The sequence below is a fragment of the Haliotis asinina genome, chromosome 6, assembly GCF_037392515.1.
Source record: "Haliotis asinina isolate JCU_RB_2024 chromosome 6, JCU_Hal_asi_v2, whole genome shotgun sequence".
Classification (NCBI taxonomy): Eukaryota; Metazoa; Mollusca; class Gastropoda; order Lepetellida; family Haliotidae; genus Haliotis; species Haliotis asinina.
In genome coordinates this window covers 6952075-6976538 of record NC_090285.1, presented here as the reverse complement: position 1 = coordinate 6976538, position 24464 = coordinate 6952075, and the positions used below count along the sequence as shown (strand labels likewise).

The following is a 24464-nucleotide window of genomic DNA, read 5'->3' as shown; positions in this document are numbered from 1 at the left end:
CTTGACTCCCGTGCTGGAATCATATTTGCTGGAATTGCCAATTTAACGGATACAAATTCCATTCCCTTCAGTTGGCTGATGTTAATGTTTTAACCTGAGGCAGGATAGAGTAAAACCTGTAACAAGACTTCCCTTCACTGGTGTTGTTGTTGTTTTTAAAAGCAACATTACAATGTACGTTTAGAAATATTACATACAGTTGATAAACCGTGAGCATCCGGGTTAGTTATAGTATAAGCAGTCAATGTTTGTCATAATGGGCAGCTAACGTGATCGCACGATTAGGTTTATTGACTCGGATGATGCATGTCACCGTATCCCATCACCATTGACCGATGATGTTCATGATGTCGATCACTCGAATATCTACAGACTGGCGTCATAATTATGGTTTTAAATTGCTGAGTGCGGCGTCGTACATGCCAGAAGGCGTCGGGGATTCGTCATTTCAATTCTTTTGTATACCCGGTAAAGTATCACAACCAGATGCTGTCGGGTTTTCCCGGAAAAGCGTCAACATGACAGTTGTACAGAAAACATCAGATTACCGTATGTGAGCTGGGCGACCTAACTTGATCGGGTGGTCAGGCTCGCTGACTTGGTTGACACATGTCATCGTTTCCCATTTGCGCAGATCTATGCTCATGTTGTTGATCACGGGATTGTTTGGTCTAGACTCGATTATTTACAGACCGCCGCTGGAATTTAGAGTGCGGTGTAAAACTGAACTCACCCACACACTAACAATTGTTATCGTTACCCCTGTTTCCGCATTTATACAAAAATGTGTTTGGTATGTTAAACAGACAGGTGAGAAGTTATGTTTGATCCAAATTAATCATATTACTTGTAAAATATGAGAAGCCAAGTTATAGGTAAAGAAAGGTTTTAAAAACAAATAATTTTATGAGAACAGATAGTTTGATACAACAGCTAGAGTGACAATGAACAAGATTTGCAGTGAACTGTATATCAAATATATCAGTTCGAATATATGCTGTATCAATGGTATTAATATTTCTATATCAACTATGGTACGGGTCAATTAACCTTTAAATCACTGAAATTCTTCTCTTATGTTCTTACTCGGGGCAGGGAAAACCCCAACTAAAAGTCACTGAACTAAAAGTATGGCCGGTACAGCACAAATGCATGCATTCTACCTATATAATTTGAAATGTCACCGTCCCTTCTATAAACCTGCCGAGAGTTGTGAAATCCGACAACTCCACATGTCATCAGATTAACTATAGAAGGGCTCTACCATGCGTGAATGTGAGTGAATGGATTTAGTTTTACACCGGACTCAGGAATATTCCAGCGGCGGTCTGTAAATAATCGAGTCTGGACCAGATAATCAAGTGATCAACAGCATAGGTATCAATCTGCGCAAATGGGAACTGATGGCATGTGTTTGTCTCCTCTTAGCCACTGAAGATGAATTCTAACCCGGACCTTCACAGGTGACCATGTACCATAACGATACGAGTTTGACCAAGCTTTCACTCCCTTTCACGTTTCACTAAAATATATTCAACAGGTGATATGTGGTTCGCTTATAGCAGTATTCCCACTTAAACTGCGATGTGCAAGCACTTTTATGAGTTTCTGGTTGCCTACTCTTCCATAATGTTGGCTTCAATGCTCTAGTCAAACCACGCCACATCTGATTCTAGCCTTTGAGATAGCCTAGTAGTGAAAACGTTCGCTCGTCACGCCGAAGCCCCAAGTTCGATTCACCTCATGGCTACAACGAGTTAAGTCCATTTCAGGTGTCCCTCGCCCAGGTATTGCTGGAACACTGCTCAAAGCGGTGTAAGCAGTTCACACTAAAGAATGACGTCATAGACATTCTGATCATGGATATGCACAAATGATCATCAACCAATCAAGTTACTGAGTAAACCCACTCCGAAACAGATTTGACTTTTCTTCTTAAGGAAAAAGAAGCACCTCAGTATAACTTGCATAATTTCCAAGAAAACATTCCAACCCAGCAACCGTAACGGATACCTCACCGTTGGCTCCCTATCAAACCATTTATTTCATATTCATGCTTTTTGTTTTCAAGTCAGACTCAAGGCAGTATTTTGTAACACAAATGCCTCATAACTGCTGCAAAAAGGGCGACTTTTAACTAGGCCTAACTACGGAGCTTAAGAATCGTCACACGAATAAACGCTTTCGTTTCTATTTGGATCCGAATGTTTGCACACGCGTTTATGGTTATACGGACAAAGACCGTTTGGAATGCATACGACTGTGCGCGTTCTTAATGGGGCAAGCGCCCCAGACCTGAAAAACTAGTTGAAGTATAATATCAAGGAAGATTTTTTACTCGTAAGTATTATTTGAGAAACATATTCGTATTGAAAGAATCATAAAAACAACAACCTGGGGTAATTTTGATCCCTGTGTTTCAGTGTTGTAGTTTATGTACAAAATAGGCCAATGACATGCAGCGAACATATTTGCTGCAGAGCAGACTTAATGGCGGCATCCTTGTTGCAAAGTTTGCATACGACACTGTTATTTTAGTAAAATAAACAAGCTAAAAACGTGTTACTTGCAGGTAATGTAACCAGAATTGCTTTTTGTTTTATATGTTAGTCAATGCATGTAATGTTTATTTAGGTCTAAGGATCAGCAATTAGCTATTTAGACAAATAGGATGTCCGTATGACTGGAGATTTAAACCGCGAAAACTGATAACAGTGACCGAGCGAACGATGGAATCACGGGTTCCTCATTTTATTGCAACAATATTCTAGATTTTGCAGCTTTTTGTTCAGTTCATTAGGCTATTTTCAATTGAAATAATGTCCTTAAGATAACTTAAGCAATCGTTTGTGTATCAGCTGGTCTGTTTTTACGACAAAAGGCTGGGGGTGTTATGGCTTCCTCAGTCAAGATTTACGTAAAACCAGATGAAAGACTCCATGAAAATATCATTTGCACCAGGATGCATTTCCAGACATTATTTGAGATTAAGGCCTGAGGAATTGTTGCACAGTTCTTAAACATGAAAAGCACTCACTTTTCAATTATTTAACTAGTGCACACTTCTGGCTAAGTTCATTTTAATCCCAACTTTCTTTAGACATCTCCACCCAAAGGCTCAGTGCATTCATGTTTCTGAATGATTTTAAATCTTAAGTGATTAACTTGGTATTCACAATATATTGTAATTTCTGACCAAAATATAAGTGTTTCACGCTGAACATTGTCGAAGTTTATCCATAATGAAGAGAAAGTACTATCTAACATAATTTAGCCTGATTTGGTTAGAAGCAAGTATTTATCAATGCGTAGATAGCAATAACATTCTTCAGTTGTCTGGAGCCTTCACCAACCTAGCAGTGCTGTGAGTCATATCAAACATTGTCTACACATGTCTATGAACATGATATACCACTTAATTAAAATATGTGTTTCAAAACACTGAAATCTATTTCTATTTGCATATTTATCGTTCACATGCTGTCACAAGTCAAGATGATAGCTTACCATACAGTCAGGTTTATGTGTAAATGTTGTTCCTCAATGTAGCAGCCTATCTATGTAACTTTACAAGACATGGTATACAGCACACCGAAAGAATGGCATCTGTATGTTTGTTAACAAAAGAAAAGTCAATTTATCTCGTAAATCCCCCTCCTGCAAAGAGTACTAAGCAAAGTGCAATCCCTCCCTCTAGCTGTTCAAGGCGTCTCTGTACATTTAAGAATATAATTTGCATAGCAGTGTTTGCCATTTTATCCCTCCATGTCCATTTTGTTTAACTCTTCTGCAAGACTGATTTGCTTTGCATCTCAAGTTGAAACTGCCATTCTTGTATTTGCAGGCTTCACAATGCCAAGGGTGACACGGAAAACACTGACTGAAAGTCCAACCCCATCTCGGATGAGTCCACGTGCTACCACCAAGGCATCTACTACAAGTTCTCGAGCTTCTCGGTCCACTGCAGAGTCCCCAGCTCCTTCACCAAGCACGTCAGGTTCTAGGTGAGTTGCAATCAGATTCTAGGTGAGTTGCAATCAGGTTCTAGGTGGGTTGCATTCAGATTCTGGGTGAGTTGCACTATAACTGCATTTACTCTGTTCTTATTTGGGAATGGAAATCAACATACTTAGAAATATTGCAACTGCATTTTCAGACTAAGGGACATAATTTGAGGAGTTTCTCTACAATATTGTTATGGCTATCAGGGTAATGATGTGTATTTCATGTCTACCTGTATTCTGAAAATTACGGTGTACATTGAACATACATGTATAGAGTTACAGTTGATGTTCACACGTTTCTGGGTAAAATTTCGTTTTGAATGCATGTTGTTTTACTCTGTAGTGAACAATATCTTGGTGAATATCTGAGTCTTGACCAGGCAAATTTGTGTTTGATATTATGAACATGTTTAACAGGGTTGAATGACAGAGACCTAACTCTAATTTTTTGTTAGTTACACACATCTTCAACAGGCAACAGAGTGCTGGGGACGGTACAGATGCCCTTTGCAACCGACAGTTTTTTAGCTGAAATACAATGATGACATTTAAAGAGTGTTGAACCACATTATGCTTGTAATTCGTATTATTGGAATGGTGTTGTGAAAGGTTCATATATTTCCTTATCCTGACTCATGCTTATTATGCTTATCTCCTCCCTCTATACGAAAATAATGGAACACTTGAAATCCCTTGAAGTTCCCTTCTATTTGAAGCAGACATACAATACACTCACCCACCGGTAGCCTCCCTTTCTCGCCAATACAGTCACATGACCACCCATGCTTGTCACAGTCTCCTTCATCACCCCGACAAGGATGGTTAGAGGCACTTTGAGTCCCAATACGGCGGATAAGTTTTCCTTATTTTTCGGTCCTTTAAACTTAATTCTCGTATTCCGTTTTTGGATTGTATTTATCATTGTCATGATATGTAACTTTTGTTGAAATATATATTTTTCATTTGGTTTGGGCATGTTTTCTTCAACTCAGACTTGGTTTTAGTTGATGAAATCGTGCTTAGCGTTATGGCTGTCAGCGGTTGATCCACATATATTATGTCCTTCGTGCACATCTGTTTGTTCTTCCACTGTTCGCTGTAAATTTATCTGATACAGATTTTGCTTTATATTTATATACTGTTCTGAGGCATGTTAAGGACAAACAACACAGGTCCTCTCAAGTCATGCCTAATATATTGGTTGATTCTGCATCTAGTAACCATGTGTTGACCACTGCTGGCATTCATGTTTTTAGTGATCCACCAGACATACCCTGGGGGCATGGCCATTAGACCAACATGACTTTGTCTGAATCTCAGAAGAGGATGTCGTCAGAATCAGGATCATCTCAACCTAAGTTGAAGTCATCTAAGACAATGTCTTCAACTACTAGATTGTCTCTGTAAGCTCTCCTTTGAAGCCCTTCAGCAATCATATTGTTCCATCTGACAAACATCACATCTACAGTGAACCACCACTACTATTCCCTGAGGTACAGATCATCAGCACCCCTGATCAATGTTCAGCGTCTACTAGACCTATGTCTACAACAATGCTGCAACCTTCAGACAGTCTTATTTCTAAGCAGACATATAGCATCTACACTCAACACGTCCGATGCTTCTGCGAATCATCTGTTGCTGCATGCAACGCAGTCTTTGGACACCGGCCTCTTCATGCAACAATTCACCACTCACATGATGCATATGATGGATCGCCATTTTGAAGAGGAGCAGAAACACCAGTCTTCTCAGTCTGCTCACCTCAGCATAGCATCTGACCCAAAGGGAAAGACTACGACTAGGCCAAATACAACATTGCAGAGACTTAATTGACAGAGCTGACCTGCAACAGTCATCTGTACGTAGATTTGCCGCAACATGGTTGGGGTGTCCACCTTGACGAGGTTGCAGCAGGAATTTGGACAAGCAATGAACACACTCTGCATGTCAACCACCTGGAGATGAAAGTTGTAATCAACGCAGCATAACAATGGTCAACCGCTTTGAGGAACAGACTACTGATGGTCCACACCGACATCTCAACAGTAGCATTCTACGTAAATAGCAATGGTCAACATGATCTGAGAGGCTGCTACAGTTAACCTTTCAACTCTTGAGATATTATCGACAACTTGAATCTCTACATAAATGCATGCCACATCCCAGATGCATGCAACATCATTGCAGACGTTATATCATGTCCTCTACAACCATCTCCAATAGATTGAATACATAATCAGGTATTTCGACTCCTCAGTCAGGCATTCGGATCACCACAAATAGACCAGATTCAACAGATACCAACATTTGTATCTCCAGCACCGGATCCTTGTGCATGGGCAACAGTTGCTCTCAGCATCTCATGGGAAGGAATAAACGCTTACGTGTTCATGCCTCCAGTCATCAGGAAGATAAAATAGATGACGATGCTGCAGCTGACTTTCGTCACACCCACTGGTCAGTGAGAGAATGATTTCAAGCACCCATTGAGGAACTTGGACAACCATCACTGAGACTCCCAGAATGGAAGAACCTACTCATCCTTCCGCACACCAAACAAGCGCTATGACATCGTTCAAACTACACATATGGATCATATCAAAGCCCACTAGAGCGGTGAAGACAGTCACCTTAGTTCTATGTAGATCTACTCGCCCCTTGTATGAGATAAACGGATGCAATTTGAAACATACACCAAGCAGAAAGGCTTCATTTCAACGAAAGCCACACATCCTCAGCAGACTACTTATGCCACCTACTTTGTGGCAGTCATCTCTGTCATGACCAGGAGATCTGGGGTCAAGCTGATGAAAGTGCTGGTTTTACTCACCCTGCTACGCTCATTCAAGCAGAAAGACCAACAACGCAGATTTAAGGCACCAGCTTGGGTGTTGTACTTCAACATCTCACCAGTGACACTTATGAGACTGTAGATCGGACATCCTCCGAACTACTGACACAGACAATGCTCTACTCACCATAGCTACGGCAGAATGGTTGTGAGAAATACATGCTCTGGACTTCATTTGTACACAATTCGACATCAATCATCATGCGATTGTGCACCAAGGACTACGATGGGAATTTATTACCAAAAATCATTTGCGAGGACAACTGGTTTGACAATTCCACATCCTGGCATTATAGGCAGTCTTTGGGCTGCATTATACACAGGATTTATCATTATGCCCTGTCAGAGCATTGAAAATACATCTTCTGTGAACTAAGTCAAGGAGACAATAGTCCAAGAGCCTATTCATCCCACTATCTACTGAGACACCTACGGAAGTATCCCGCAACATTATCTGGGCATGGATGAGAGCTGTTATACAGAAGGCCAACAAAGCAGCAGGACTCTAACCTCCACAAGCTTTCAACCCCCATGAAGTGAGAGCCTTGGCATCGACACTTGCTCTGCATGGAAACTGCTCGCTAACATCTATAATGGAGGGCTGCTTTTGGAAATCAAATTTGGTGTTTGCCAAACACCACCTATGGGACACGGAGGACGTCAGTGGCATTCACCAATTTGGGCCACTTCATGTCGCACAACTAACTGTTCCACAAAGGCACCACGTTTCACCCACCCTTTTATAATGTTACTTGTGGAGACCAAGACACTCTATTGACTATAATGGTTGAGAATCCATGTACATGTCTCCTCTTCACCCCCTCCATCTCACAGATGAACATTGGAAGAACAGGACCAAACTACCACCATTGTAATTCCCAAAGGAGGGAAGTACTGGATATACATATATGGTAGCCAGCAGAATCCAGCGTGGCCTGATCCACTGTCGTTTCCGTGAGATTCTGTAAGCATAATAAGCATGAGTCAGGATAAGGAAAAATATAGACAGCATCATGGAGTAGCTTGTTGCTCATGACATCAATCACCTTTTGTTTAATCCAGGCTTGAATATTTACAGGCTATATTTTGTAGTTGGGCTGTTTGACAGTCTAAGTAAACTTATCCTCAGTACTTTTCGTTACACTCCACTACTGAGTCTAACAACCTTTGAGATTGACCAATCAGAACACAGCTTACTAAATCGCAAAAGTACACATTCGCACATACCTTTTGAACTTTTTATCTCGAAGGGGTTCGTACCCGAACGATTCTGAATGCTATTTACTAATTTAGCGTACGCTTGCTTCCGGGTGATGCACAGGGCGTAGTTACAGCCATGACAACAGTGAGTAAACAGTCGCTGAAAATAGTGTTTTGGCAATATTCAAGGGTGTTATCTTGCAGAAATGTTAGCTAATGGTAACTATGTCAACAGAAACCCCAAAGCATATATACAGCAGGTTAAATAACTGTGTTATATGCAGATTTTTGTTTGTGGAGAGACCTGTGTCAGTGACCTGAATATTTTGACAGTCCCTCCAATGCCTAAATAGTAGCTGTTGTCTGATTGGTTAAATGTATTTAACCGTCTCACATTTGATTGGATGATCATTGGTTGCTCAAACGTTACCTGACTCGACCTTCTACTAGGTTTTGTTAGACTCAGTGGTGGAGTGTAACGAAATACACTGAGACTAAGTTTACTTAGACTGGGCTGTTTGATTGTGGCATTAAACATCAAAGAAGGCAGTGAACAGTTCATCTGGAAAAAGTACTTTAGAAGATAGTAATAAGAACAGTCATCTATACTTGCTTTAGAGTAAACTTGTAATATTTCAGGTCTCGATCAGCAAGAAGTAGGGGTGCAGAGAGTCGGTCAGAACCCGAAGTAGCAGATGTAGTGACAAAGCCAACAAGAGGACGTCAACAGAAACATGGTAAGAGCGTGACTGACAGTACAATGGCAAATAGAACACAAATAATTCCCAAACTTAACTTGGAAAGATTTTCTCAGCTGTAATTATTTGAGAAATGTTCAAGGTTGACCTGTTCTTAGTTCAAGGTTCAACCCAGTGTCTATAGCAACTGACTGTACAAATTTGAATCACTACTTTGTCTGCCAACAGCCCCGTGAGGCAAATCCTGGTGGTAGATCAAACTTAGAATGGTTAGTTACTTCTATAATGGCAATCTTTTCTTACAGTCCAAGTTTGATATTCCTACAGTGGAACTGTAAGAATGTTTATCTCAATGGTTTTGTTTTCAATCAAATGTTGGACCGGTTCATCTTGTGACATATTTTATTAACACACTCTGTTTTGATTACTTATTCTTCACTTAAATGAAACATGTCAGAGAGTTTTGTTAAATGTTTCATTGATACTGGCTTGTTTGAATCTGCTGTTCATGATTTTTAACTGGAAATTAGGTCAGTCATACACCATCCTTCAATATATATTTTGCAGGTGAAGGAGATGATAATGTTGTAGAGAAGAGTCGCAGTCGTAGCCGATCCAAAGCTAAGGTTGAGGAAGAAACAGAAGAGGTTGCCGCTGAACCTGCACGAGCCAGTGGTCGAAGTCGAAGTCGGGGAAAACCTGTTGAACCAGAAGCTGACACACAAAAAGAAGCAGCTAATAATACGAGTAGTCGAAGTCGTGCTAAAGCAAAGGCAGAAGAAAGCAATAATGACAAACCTGTTGTGGAATCAGGAAGAGGCAGCCGAAGCAGAGTGAAAACACCAGCAAAGCCACCAGAAGAAAAAACAGCAGAAACTGGTCGAGGCAGTAGAAGCAGGTCCAGCAATAATGAAAAGGCTGAAGAGTCTACTCCAACAAATAGCAGGAGCAGGAAAAGTGCTAGACAGGTCGACAACCCCCCTGAGGAAGTTGAAGAGACAAACCAACCAAAGAGCAGAAGCAGAACCAGAGGTAAAGCTGTGGAAACAAAATCTCCAGAAACTGATGTTGACACTGGCAGAAGGAGCCGAAGCAGGGGCAAGCCTGCTGAAAGTCCAGTCAGTGAGTCAGTAGGATCAAGTAGATCATCCAGTAGGAGTCGAACTCCCAAGCCTGCTGCTGAAGATGTTGTTGAACCAGCAGTGGAAGAAGGCAAGGGCAAGTCGCAGGCTAATGGGAGTACTAGAGGCAGCAGCAGGAGGAGGTCATCAGGCAGGGTTGAAGATCCAGTTCCAGCTCATGACACAGAGATGACTCCTCCAGGGAGACGTAGTGGAAGAAAGCAAGCAAAACCAGAAACTAATCAGACTAGTCCTACAAAAAGACGACAGAGTGGGAGGAAGAGTGGCATTCCAGATAATGACACTGAGATGCCAATGGATCAAACTGACAAACAAGCTGTGGTTCAGTTGACAAAACTGACAGATGATGAAGTAGAAAGGAAATCACCTGTTAAAGCTGCTGAAGAAGAAGCCACTTGTAAGGAAACTGTTGACAAGGAAGCTGGCCATGATGAAGTTGTGCAGGAAACTGTAACAAAAGAAAAAGAAGAAATCGAAACTGTCACAGAGGAAATTAAGTCTACATCAGAGGATAAAGTACCAGAGGAGCCAATGGAAGAGGAGACAGTTAAGCCAGAAGCAAAGGATGAAACAGAAATTACTAAACCTGAAGAAAATGAGGAAAAAAATGTTGAATCAGAAGAAAAAGTAACAGCTGACATTAAAGAGGGAGAAGCTACTGAAGAGATGCTTCCCATCTCTGAGGACAAGGAGACTGATAAAGTAGATGGTATTTCAGCAGCAGCTGAACTTACCGAGCAGAGGACAACACTCCCAGACACTGAACCAGAACCAGCAGAGACTGACAAGTCTGAAATACCTGTGGATATCGTTGAAGAAAAGCATGAGAAGAAAGCTGAAAGCGTTGAGGAAATGGAAACAGATGAAGTGAAAGAAAGTCAAGCAAAAAAAGAGTCAGCACCATGCAATGGCACTTTGTCAATCCCAGAAGTCCCAGCAGACCCTGAACAAATTCAGGAAAAACAAAGCATTACAGTTTCTCATGGTCAGAAAAGAAAATTAGAGCATGATGAATCCTTTGAAGAAAACGATAGCAAACGTGTGTGTGTAGAGAGCCCAGTTACACAAAGTACTGAAGCTAGTGACATGGAGGTCTCACAAGTTGATGATGATAAAGCAAATGAGGAAAGTGAGTCCCGTACATCACAGCAGCCTATCATTGAACCAATATCTGATGTGTCCAGTGCAGAAGAAGAACCAACACCAGCTCCAATCAGTTCCAGTCAGGAACCTATTCAAGCAGAAAAGGACATAGAACCTCCTGTTGAAAGGAGGCGAGATCCACCTGCAGCACAGCAGGAAGTACCCCTCATTGAGATAAGCAAAGAGCCTTCAGTTGAGATGAGCAAAGAGCCTTCAGTTGAGACAAGCAAAGATCTTTCAGTTGAGATGAGCAAAGAGCCTTCAGTTGAAATAAGCAAAGAGGCTTCAGTTGAGATAACTAACGAGTCGTCAGTTGAGATGACTAAAGAGCCGTCAGTTGAGATGAGCAAAGAGCCTTCAGTTGAGATGAGCAGAGAGCCTCCAGTTGAGATAAGCAAAGAGGAATCAGTTGAGATGGGTGAAGAGGTTCCCGCTGAGACAAGTGAGGAGCCTTCAGTTGAGATAAGCAAAGAGCCTGCTGTTCAGAAAAGTGAAGAATCTGTTTCAGCAGAGACAAATCAAGAGACAAATCAAGAACCTTCTCAAGGGGAGACAAAAGAAGAGCAGCCTCAGGCAGCAGATGAGGATTTGACATCTGGCTATGTTATCATCAACATGGATGATGTACCCCCAACTGACAGTGCAGTGGTGAAAGAGGCCCTTCCTAATCACACGAACCAAACAGAAGAAGTAAGTAACATGACTATTTTTCTGAATTGTCGTTCATATACATGTATATCATATAGTGTCTACTAATATTTTATGTAGAATTTTCTATTAATATTTCATGGAGAACGCTTTGCTTCACTTCTTGATCATGGAACAACCTGTTGGACCCATTTTATCCATCATGGTAAAGCTAAACTTCTGTGTATAATTTTCACATTATATCCTGGCTCCTTGTGTTGACCAGCTTTAATCGTGAAAGTATTGTCTCACGTCACTGGTGATCAAGAACTAGGATAGACAGACTGAATGTTTGAAGCCTGGTTCGCAATGTTTTCACATCACACAGATGTTTCTAACTCTATATAGCTCCAGGAAAGCCTTCTCATCAAGTACAGAATATCAGTATAGTGGATGATGTGGTCAGGCGCGGTAATGGCATGTCATCTTGCCCAGATCAAAAGAATTCTTAAACTCATACCTGATATTATGTCTTGTTCATTTTGTGATAAACAATACATGCTCCAGAAAAAGCGGGTTTTGCTGTCAGATTACAAACCTCTTTGTGTTCATAAGAGTTGCCTCCCTTTGGTTTGAATAGCAACAGGGGAAAATGACCATCTTTAACATCAGTGGCATTACTTTATTGATTTCAAGTCACAATTAATAATAATTGTCAACCTTTTAGTTTAGAGTCAGTTTGATACGGCTGCATTTGTATTGCATACGTGTCACAACAGTGAATAGACATGGTAAGTTTTAGTACGTTTACTCATTCTCAAGCTTCACTAAAGCTTCATTAAAGATTGATTGCTCTGTGATCATAAGGGTGTTTAAAATATTGACTTGCTTTGGAATAATATGTTGAGCCCTTCATCCGGTGGCATTTCATTTGCTGTTCATGACATGATTTCTTGTTTTTGGCAGAAAGTCTCGGAAAGTAGATCAGAAGAGAGTATGGAGGTGGATGGGGTTCCGGCAGCCCCTGAACAACCAAAAGTTACTGCCCCAACAGTTACATCAGTGACGTCTGATATTACAAATGGCACATCTCAAAAGGGTTCCCAACCTGACTCTCGCCCATCAGCAGATTCTACACCAGTCTCATCTCTGCCCATTGATAATTCTAAGGAGTTGACCAAATCAGAACCAGTTATTCCGAAGCCTGTTCTTACTTTTGATCCTAGTCCAGACATTTTCCACCGAACTTGTGTATGTAACCCAAATATTGACCTAAATTCAGTGGCCAGTTCCCACAAGTTCAGTGTTGCAAGCTACAACATTCTAGCTGAGTGCCATCGGCTCAACGGCGACTACAGCTACACCGAAGACAAGTATCTTGTGCAGGAGTATCGCCATTCACTGCTGCTGCGAGAACTAAACTTCTTGGATGCGGACATCATGTGTTTACAGGAAGTCAACCCACAGTACTACGACACTATTTTACTGCCAGCTCTTCGTCAGTAAGTCGCGGTTATAGTACTTATTAAATAAGAAACTGTTTCCAACACTGTTATCATTGTCACTTGTAATGAAGTGCAGATGTATATTTGTTCCTGTCTTAGCTTGTTACTTTTCTCAGCAAAGTACAGATTCTCAGGATTCGGCAGGAGCATCAATGGGTACTGTTGTAACAAAAACAAACAAAATCTAGATGAACCTGTCTTGCTGAATGTCATATATCTAGATGTCTGTCTAGTAGGGCTGCAAAGATTCACCTAAACCTCAGTTGGATGCAGTTCCATATTGAACCCTTGATCTGATCAATTTGGATTCAATTTGTCATAAAAGTAAAAACATCAGATTTCATTTACCTCTCACACTTGCCCTGTCTTAGTAGGAAAATCCATCGTCAACTTGGCGATGTCTACAAACAATGATTCTCATTGGATAGTTAGCCCAACTTCAACCAGTTATGTTTTGCCTTATTTCAGCACTCGCAACGCCTTGTGTTGGTGTCAAAAATTACACCCTCGCTTAGTTTAAATAATCTAAATAGGTATTCAAATATCAAATCAAATTAGTGATAATGGTTATAAAAAATCAAGACTAAAATGTCACATTTGATATTTGATGAATTGATCGAGTCATTGTAGCCCTACTATCTAGCCCAATTACTTTGTGTATCATCAGTGTTATTAAATCTGTGTGTATCACTTTTTATGCTCCCACCATATATGGCAGAGGGCGTATAAGGTTACCCTCCATGTCCGTCCATACAAAACCGGGAATGTACTCTATCCACTTCCCCACAAAAACAACTCTGTGAAATACAATGAACTCATACATGGGCTTTCTTGGGACTCTAATGGTGTGCATCTCACTTTTTATTTTTGTATTTTATTGCATTTTTATAAGTTAAGAGACATTTGAACTTTTTTCTTCTCACATTTTGCTGAATTTCTCTATGATGATGGTGTGGTAGGGGACGAAGGATATGTGTATGTTATCCACTTCTCAAAAACTATTGTATGGAATTCAGTTATAAGACACATGTGCTTTATAAGGACTGTAAAGGTGTGTTTCTCATATTTTGATTTTGTATTTTATAGGATTTTCTTTTAAATTTTAATGCTGTTTGAACTTTCATAAATTATGTTGAATTTCTATCTGAATATTGTGTCAAAAACTACTTTATGGAATTCATTTAGATTATACATGTACTTCATAGGGACTATGAGGGTTTGCATCTCATGTTTTGATTTTGTATTTTATTTTATTTTTTCCAATTTATATGCCAGTGAACATAAATTTAGTGGTATTTATCTGTGAATATAAGTGTTATAGGGGATGAAGTCCATCCACTTCTCCACAAAAACTGCTCACCAGAATTCTATGTATGTTTCATTGAGACCCTAAAGGTGGGCATTTCATACCTTGTTCATCCAGTTGCTTAAGTATGTCACTTCTACAGATGTTTGAACTTAGCTGAATTTGGTTCTCCTCATCCTGTTTCTCCCATACAATATGGGGTGTACTTTATCCACTTCTCAAAAACCACCGCATGAAACTCATTTAGCTTAAGTACGTCTTTCGCAGAGATGCTGTGCATCTCATATTTTGTTTTTGTGTTTTATAGTTTTTTGTGTGTTCAGAGACATATTATGAACTTAGATTTTGTGGAATTGATTAAGCTTATATATGTGTTTCACTGGGACTCAAAGTCGAAAGGTATGCATCTCAAAGTTGCGTAGATGCTTTTTGAACTTGTCTTGTAGAAATTAATCACCAGAGCTTCCTACAACAGCAGGGTCATCCGGGTCCCTTGGCACAGTTTTGTCTTATCTTTGTTGTCAGTGGTTATGAGGGCAGTTTTGTTTTATCTTTGTTTTCAGTGTTGTACATGATCATCTGGCACAGTAACTTTGTGTGTTCCAGGAGTGGTTATGAGGGCAGTTTTATGAAGCGAACAAAGGAGTCATTCGATGAAGGGGAGGCAACTTTTGTCAAGACAAGCCGCTTCAGTATAGAGTCAAGTAAAGGAGTCTCCCTGGCAGAGCTGTCCAAGAAGGTAATAAGTCATGGTGATGATATGCCCGAAACTGGAACTGTGGGTTAGAATTGCCTCCCAGCAATGCATGCTTCGAGTAGTGGACTTAAAGATCACATATACTCTAGGGGTGCAAATGCATAAATCACTCATTGTCATCATTATAAATGAAACCCTTTCATTCAAATTTAAAACTGTTCACTTCATTTCAACCCCGACCTCGCTTATGTTATGTTACAGGTTGTGTCATCTAAACTCCTTTTGGTCATGATTCAAGTACATATTTAACTACTAGTAGAGAGTTTTGATTTTCTAATTTGATGAAAACAAACCACAATCTCATTAATTCCAGTGGACTTTTTAGTCTGTGACTTCACGATTTTCAAAAATGGCGGTGCCCTGTCTGAGGATGAATGCTATTTAAGTTTGTTTTCACCATCTTACAAAATCAAAATTACTTTTCACTTGTAGTAAAATATGTATTTTATTGATGGACTAGGATTTTACATGACATTACTTATAACAAAATAATTTCACTCTTGGAGGCGAGGCGGGGGTCGATGTAATGTTACGATAGTTTTGTTACTTCGACCACAACCTCACTTCCGAGGAAGAAAGCGTTAAATTCATGCAAAATCCTTTTGGTCAGCAATGTGTAGTAAGCAGTCTTGGTTTTATAAACTCGATGAAACTTGAACTCCATTCTCTATCCAGGAAGCGTGGAGGGGGGGGCGCGAACCATCCAATTTAGTATATGCCATAGGCTTCCACAATGCTCGCTTCGAACACACAAGCAACCAATTTAAGCATAAACTACGGGGTCCAGTGGAAATCTGTGCATAGTAACACCCGACCCCAAGGAGCAATTGATGGCAATGCAACAATTTGGCATGTGTTTGGTGACATAGACAAAATCAGCAAAATGTTCAGCTTCCTACACATTTTTTATACAACTAACTGAAGATTGTTCCTTCTATGACGTCACTACAGGTCTCTGGCGACAGAGTTACGTAGCCTGTCTGCGGTTTTGTTTGCGGGCAAGAGAGAAACAGACGGCTTTTAAGTAACTTTTAAGCGCTTGGTATTAATTAACCACAAGCTTTTTTTAAAAAAAAGAATGGTGTTCCGTTTATGACTAACCAGAAGTCTTTCATATGCAGTGGTAAAAAGAGTGCCAAAAAATTGAGTTTATTCGTTCTTTAAATGAGTGAGTGGGTGAGTTTAGTTTTACGCCGCACTCAGCAATATTCCAGCTATATGGAAGCGGTCTGTGAATAATCGAGTCTGGACCAGACAATCCAGTGACCAACGACATGAGCATCGATCTGCGCAATTGGGAACCGATGACATGTGTCAACCAAGTCAGCAAGCCCGACCACCCAATCCCGTTAGTCTTTAAAGATGAGAATGAGATGGTAGTGACTTGCTGATTGCCTAATGGAATGGGATGCTGCTGAAAATATCAGTCATGGAATTGAATGTTTCAGAAACAATTATTTCCAAACCACATGTCGCAAGTGGAATATCGCAGCACCACAGGAATCAAACAAAATGTATAATGACACTGAATTTATCTGCATAAGGTTTAGATGTATATATGTTGGGTATTTTAAGTCTAACGGATTGATTTGACATGTTTTTGCATATTTTTTCACTATGCCGTTATCTGGTGTAACATTTCATTCCAGAACATCAATGAGAGTCTGAACAAGGAGGTGCAACAAGCTGTGGAGGAATATTTGGACCGAGCCGATGTCGTCCACATTAGTCGGCTCCGATGTAAACAGACGAACAAAGTCGTCACTGTTGGAAATATTCATGTTGTTTGGGATAACTTAAGCAGTCCAGATGTCCAGAGTATTCAGGTTTTTGTTGTTTAGTAATTTTTTTAATACCTCTATATACTTCCATATAGCTCAATTTTGTTGTGATGTTGAGTATAGATTTGCTACAGTCATTCTGGTATACTGTACAATGAAGTTCAAAAGCAACATGTCTTGAAATGATTATAAATATTTCTTTGCTACACTCACGATAGACCTATGGGTGGAACAATAATCTAAAGTATTGAAATTCACTTGGCGGAAAGTTGGGCCCCTTGGACCTCTCCTGGACTTTTGCTGATGGCATCAAGTCCTGGGTTATGTTTCTTTATGTGTTAGCACCATAAGCATGTGTCACCATATTTCCATCACAGTGTTAAATGTGTTGCATCCATTCACTTTTAAGTTGAAACACTTTCATTTAACTGGAATATGTAGCATTCACAATAGGACTGCAACGATTCAGTTTGATTTATCGAAAATTAAATCTGACACCTTTGTTTCAATTTCTTTGTAAAGATTACCATTATTTTGATTTGATATTTGAATACCTATTTAAATTGTTTCAACACAGCCAGAATGTAAACTTGACTCAGACTCGAGCAGTTTCGAGTGCTGATAAAAGGCAAAACATATTTGGTTGATTATTATCCAATGAGAATTGTTGTAAGTAGATTATGCCAAGTTAAGATGGACTTCATGCTGAAAAAATTAACTCTGAGGGTTAAATAAGATAAGATGTTTGACCTATATGAAGAGGGAGGAATCAAAAATGTTTGAACTGAGGGTCCAGTATTGAAAATCACATTGAAATGACATGTGGTTGAATCGTTGCAGTCTTACACATTCTTCCTGTGTATGCAGTTGTGTGCTTCATGATGTTCAAGCAGATGCTAATATGTTACAGATAGCTTCAGCTGTAAAGGAGCTGGTGAGTCAGGCAGGTAGTGATAGCAGCCCCCACATACTGTGTGGTGACTTCAACTCACCAGCCACAAGTGTGGGCTACCAGTTGGCCCGAGATGGATATCTCTCCGACTCCAACATCGCCTCCTTACAGGCTGTAGAGAACCTGAAGCTGGAAAGTGGATCTGTGAGTATAAGTGTTAATCACAGGATTGTCTGGTCCAAACTGGATTATTTACAGGCTATCTAGAAGTAACTTGTGTGCCGCTGACTCCTAACATTTGCATGGCCATTTTTACCAGTTAACACGGGACTTTCATTATGACAATACGAGGGATATTTGCCAGATGGAAGTGCATTGTTTTTGTCCTCCTAGTTGTTGACCAGTGAATTTTTTCAGCAACCCACACTTGTCGTAAGAGGCGACTAACAAGATTGGGTGATCAGACCCACTGGCTTGGTTCGCATGTCATTGGTTCCCAAATAAGCAGATCAGTGCTCATGCTGTTGATCACTGGATTGTTGGGTCCAGTCAATTACTTACAAACTGCTCCCATAGAGCTGGGAAAATGCTGAGTATTGCATAAAACTATGCTCACTCACTCCTAGTTGATTATTGCTTTGCGAGTAATGATATTGAGACTTATGTTTTGTAGTGTTGTAACTTATATGAACCCTTATTTGAAGATTATATGAGCCCACTTATAGAAAGATACCTTTTTGTGTTTTCAGAAGGCTTTGATCAATCACTTGTGGGGGGCCTTCCAGCACACCTCCTCCAATCTGACCAGTGCATACAACACATGTCAGGTACAGTACTAAAAGTTCTATATGGAAGTGTTGTCCTGTTGGTCTTGACAAAATTTCACTCAAGTCTATAAGAGAAGACTCTTTATTGAGTGATTTTTTTTAGAATGCAGCTACAAGGAACATGATACTGGTGATGGCCTGTTTATCTGTCTGAAAAGGCACCATAACTGCCATACTTTGAACCTAGTGGTTAAAGCGTTCTCTCAACACATCAAAGACCCAGGATTGATTTCCCACATGGGTACAGTGTGTAAAGCCCATTTCTGGTGCCCCCTTACCATGATGTTGCTGGAGTACATGTATTAATAAAGGCGTCACTGGTTTCCTGTGTGAACTGTACTTTTCAGAAGTGGTGACAAAATCACATGTTGGTTCATCAAGATGCAGGTATTACATGCAGCCATCATTTTGCTTGAATATTGTTGAGTGTCCATGTTTAATGCCAAGGCTGGCATGTTTCAGGGTGGGGAGCCAGAGTTTACAACATACACAAGCAACATGCTGGAGGGAGTTGACTATATTTTCTATGGCAGCGAGGGACTGGGTGTGGCCGACATCCTCAGGGTTGTGGATAGTGCAGTTTTGGAGGAGACAGGTGGAATACCCAATGAGGACATACCATCAGACCATCTCTCACTCAAGTCAACCCTCTATTTTAAGTAGGTAACACTACCTGTTGTGGCATAATCTCAGACTTGTTTGTTTCAGAGTAACCTTGGTACTACTTACCTTTTGCAGACGCCACTTACTGAATACAAATAGTCCTCAGCAGCCATTACTCGAAAGAGAAACTAAATCTGGGATTTAAAAATCTGATAGGAGAATGAAGCTGACTATGAAGCCACTGAATTAACTATTGTTTAGCATCAGGAAAAGGAGTTAAGAGATGCTACTTGTTGTTACCCTGTCTGGCACTCTGTATTAAGGTGAGAAAACACCTGTATGCATATGTCGGGGTAATTTCTAGTCCGAGCAGAAGTTACATGTGCAACAGGACATAATCTCATACACTAAATATTATTTCAGATTTTCAATTTAACTAAGCCATGATTGTTATTGAGTAGAATGATCCTAGCCTGACAGACTTTGGTCCGGCTTGGAATTGATCTTAAGTAACCCATGTTTGTCATAGAGGCGACTAATGAGGTCAGGTGGTCAGACTAGCTGACTTGGTTTACACATTATCAGTCCTCAGATAGGTTGTTAATCATGTTGGTTGTTGATCACTTGATCGTCTGTTCCATGCTCGATTATTTACAGACCTTTGCCATATATCTGGAATATTGCTGTGTAGTGCGGCATTAAACTATTCTCACTCAATCTCACTCCTGTGACTAGAGAGTAACCAAGACATGTCTCTGTTTCAGGTAGAGGCAACACTGAGTCCACCTACATCACAGAATCACCTATACCCTGGCTTCCTCTCTGAGAAAGGACGGCATTGCCTCTATGAAGACAGGGATCAGATTATTTATATTTTCTGGAATAATGAAGAAGTTACCAATGAAATAGCCAGCTGATGGTAAAACTGTCTTGTCGACTTTTTAATTGTAACTATAATACAACTGAGCTTCCCCGATCAAGCTCGATGAGTAGATGGTGAGCTTGTGTCAAGAATTCATTATATTAGCATTCAGTATTTCCTTATCCCGGTTCAAACACAGTATCCATTTAGGGTAGAACCTACTGATCTATCGAGCAGCTAGTTGAATTCGAATATGGTCTAGTCCAAAATGATGTAACAGTTAAGCATGACATTAAATATCCATGTCCTTAGTTTGGATTTGCTTTTTGTAAAAAGTATACTGTTTCAGGTTTAATGTTGACAGTTTGTCATTATTGTTAGTTGTTACCTGAGCAACCTGAAAGGAGTTAGCTATATTTCTGGACTTGTTAATTTTTCAATTTTATTTAGATTTTTGTTTGAAGTTTACAATCCATACAATGGTGAGACATCACACACTGTTCAGGTGTAACAACTGTAGGGGGTGTTTATGTTTGATGAATAGTGCAGTGTTTTGTTACATGTTGACATTGTGATGTGAATGTAGCCAGAATTAATGAATGGACCAAACTGTAGTATGTGGAACAGATACAACAGTATGTGAAGGTGCCCTCCAGCCTGGCTGGGATGTAACAGTACAGACCTGCAATTATTTAAATTGCTATATGGACATGTTCAGCTTTGTAAATACTGCCAATTATTAGTGCTTTGCAAATGTAAGTCATGTTAATTGTGACTCCCTATTGCACTAGAGAGATCGTAGAGTGTGTTGTACCAATACATGCACTGTTCTACTCCTGTTGTTTGCAGTATAAACAGAACTTGGCTGTTACATGTATTTTATGTGTAGCTGTCACCCCAAGGTTGGCTTATCAAGTACCGTCACGAATTGATCGTATGAGCCAGTTATGTTTTAATATGGTTTTGTATTGTATTGCACCACCCTTAAGTTGTTACACCTGTTGTTTCTGTGACTACCTGTCACTACAAGCTGTAGTCTGTATGCGAGGATGCTCTCATTACTGACTGTAGTATGTATGCCCAACAGGTACTCTCACATAACATAATGTAACCCTTTCACCCAGCAGATGATCACCCTGCTGGATATAGTCTGTAACCCAGTAGGTGCTCCTAGTACAAACTATTAACAATTCTCAGCAGATGATATCACACAGCTAGGTATAGATTGTACCCCCAGCAGGTGCTCCAAGTACAAACTATTAACTATTCTCAGCAGATGATATCACACAGCAAAGTATAGTCTGTACCCCAAGTACACACTATTAACAATTCTCAGCAGATGATATCACACAGCTAGGTATAGATTGTACCCCCAGCAATTTCTCCAAGTACAAACTATTAACTATTCTCAGCAGATGATATCACACAACTAGGTATAGTCTGTACCCCCCAGCAGGTGCTCCAAGTACAAACTATTTACTGTTCTCAGCAGATGATCTCACTACAAACTTTATAGTTTTATACCTAGCTGATGCAAGTATTGGCCATGCCTGCCTGATCACACAACAAACTGATCACACAACAAACTATAGTCTTGTTTGCCAGCAGATGTTCTCACTACACACTACATATTGTCTGACCATCTCTTGATCACTCACAAACTACTCTTAACCGTGTAGGTGCTATACTAGCAAACTATTGTCTGTACACAGAACAGGTGCTCTGTCTGAACAAACAACAGTGTATACTCCAAGCAGGTCAATCCATGCATTGCATGGTTTAGTTACAAACCTTGAATGCTTGGTTGTCTTTCAGGAATCCAAACAATAACTTGTGCAACAACCTATTTTTGTTACCAGATAACCTGTTTGCTTCATTTCTTTATTATGACATTTAGTAATGTAAATAATATAGAATATTGGGTTCCCCCTCCCATTTGAAGTCACCAGCTCAGTGACACATCCCAAAGGACACAGAATCACTTATTGACACATTTCCCTTCCTAGATATCCATGCCGATACTACTAGCCATGCACCTCCTCACCACTCAACTGCAAAATGACTTGTCCTCAAAGAGCACCACTACATAATATGGTAGCCACATTAAAGATCATGGGATGTATGTGTACAGTATTAAGGTTTCTTAATGGTAAATACATGGCTAGTTTATTTTTGGACAAATTCGTTTCCCAGTTGATATTGACATTGCCATGTAAGCCTTATAAACTGTAACATGAGGAATTGTCTAACGATGTCATACCATGGTATATTGTTGTGATCTTCCCACCTTCCTCATGAGATGTCTTCTTGAAGGCAATCACTCAAGACACAGTGCAAGTTTTCCCAGGAAATAGTAACAGTACTGGTGTTCCCTGGCTGGAAAGCGGGTTCTCTGTGTCTGCATCAGCAGCATTCAAGTGAGCACTCAAACGCATTTAATTCTATCATAGTTTATATTTGTACTAAAAATAGACCAGTGGTCCTGTTCCACAAAGCCAATGCAGCACTATGAATATCATTGGCCTATGTTAAATCTGCAGTCACATTAGTGCTTCCACCACTTTGTGGAATGAGCCCACTTCCGGCATTTCCATTGTTTAAAACCAGTTTTGTTGTTGATCCTTTCCACTGCTGCATTTGATTTGGCGATGTTTAAAGGGTTTTAAGCATCATCCACCAGGTCACCATCTGGCAGAATGCGTTTCATCTGTACACATGATTACAGATTACACAGAAAGAGTGTTTGTATCATTCATTCCAACTCTGTGTATTTGTTAAAAGTACCCCGTTACTGTTTTAGCTGCATCAGCAACTGATTCTTAGCTTTCTAATTATTTTAATTAGTGAACAAGATGTTAAGGAAGGGAATTAAATCTGGTGTTTGTCTTATCTTGTTCTAGTGAAAACCTTTTTAGAAATTAATCTGGCTTCCGTGGCACTCCTTACAAAACAGTTTGTATTGAGAAAAAGACATTGCCAGTGTTTTTTAGTGAAAGGATATGAACTTCAGCTGTATTGAGATAAGTTGTCTGTATCTTGTTTGTTAGGGTATAGTATACATCCTATCTTGTTTTGTTTTCTTGTTTTGATTTGTTAATACCTAATGGGTATGTTACAGTATACGACAAAAAGGGCAAACAGCTTGAATGCAGTACTTATATAGCAGCTCAGCACCTTATTCCCTTAAAAGGATAAACTTGTATTTAAGGAAGTAGTTACTTTACTGTTTGATTGGAGTTCTGGATGGTGGTGAGTAAATTAGAAAATATTAAATATGTGGATAATGTGTTATATTGTATCAGTTTTGTGTCAATGTTAAGATTCGTAAACAGGTTGAAACCCCTTAGAATCTACATGAAAACACAGCTGATAGATACACCAGATAGGAGGCAGACACTGTCATCCATGATGTTGACCTTTTCATTCCAATCACAATTGTCTCACATAGTTGGTAACTAGCATAAATAGTTTCTGCTTGATCATCAGGTACTGTCAAGAGCTTGGAATTGGCAGATTATTTCTTCAGAACACTTGTGTGCTGAAATATCATTTCACTTTCTACTGTTTTTCACTATTCTTTCAATGCTTTGTGTAAATAGTTTTACCTTCCATTACTGATAAGTTTCCTATCAGATGTTTTTTCTGGGTATTCTTTGTCTTACAATGGATTCAAACTGGAATTTTGTGAAAACTGTTAAAGATTAAAAGCTTTTCAAAAACCAGACTTCGTGGATGTGTACGTGTAAGGCATAACAGGAACACAAACTGATGCCCACACTGTCAAACACTGGCTTCTTCAGGCCCAGTATAACACAGTCAAACCAGATCAGGGTATGTACTCCCATGTCTGTACCAAAGGCAACCAGCCTCATTCATTCACACACTTTCCCTATCAGCCAGGATCGCATGGCAACAGTAATATCCTGGTAAGGACTGGATATAGCCTGAAAGTAATATAGGAGCAGAGAGTTCATCCACATAAATGTCACATCGTACAATGTCATCGTAACGTTAGCTGTTTGGTATTTTATGTATTGTTGTTATGACATTTTATAGCATTTCAAAGGTTAAGAATTTTTTTAAATTGTAATTTGTGTTTTAACGCACCATTGTTCTTTATAAATCCATGTTACGTCATTCATTACCGAACGAATATTGTAAATAACTGATTTGTATAATTCAGGAAATGAATTATGTATCTCATTTAATCTGAATAAAGCATTACTCTTTAGAAACGTTTCACTTTCATTGTGATTCTCCCAA

General features: G+C 39.8%; 1 protein-coding gene across 2 annotated transcripts; it reads left to right on the top strand.

The window, feature by feature from the left end:
- Nucleotides 1-2467: 2467 nt before the first annotated feature.
- Nucleotides 2468-24436, top strand: LOC137286258 (enolase-phosphatase E1-like). Of its 2 annotated transcripts, none has more exons than XM_067818008.1 (11): nt 2468-2572; nt 3845-4004; nt 8698-8795; nt 9324-11731; nt 12635-13170; nt 15086-15218; nt 16886-17062; nt 17928-18113; nt 18659-18736; nt 19199-19399; nt 20108-24436. In XM_067818008.1, exons 2-10 carry the CDS (start codon nt 3853-3855, stop codon nt 19397-19399), a joined length of 3969 nt encoding a protein of 1322 aa, XP_067674109.1. In that variant the 5' UTR covers nt 2468-2572; nt 3845-3852; the 3' UTR covers nt 20108-24436. The 2 variants fall into 2 exon arrangements, with proteins under 2 accessions (XP_067674109.1, XP_067674108.1); XM_067818007.1 differs by having other exon boundaries at nt 20104-20188.
- Nucleotides 24437-24464: the final 28 nt, after the last annotated feature.

Excerpts from the sequence above, each read along its gene's own strand:
- LOC137286258 (XM_067818008.1), top strand. The coding sequence starts at position 3,853 with ATGCCAAGGGTGACACGGAAAACACTGACTGAAAGTCCAACCCCATCT. Across the intron at positions 13,171-15,085 it reads TTACTGCCAGCTCTTCGTCA|GAGTGGTTATGAGGGCAGTT; the intron begins GTAAGTCGCGGT and ends TGTGTGTTCCAG. Across the intron at positions 15,219-16,885 it reads TGGCAGAGCTGTCCAAGAAG|AACATCAATGAGAGTCTGAA; the intron begins GTAATAAGTCAT and ends ATTTCATTCCAG.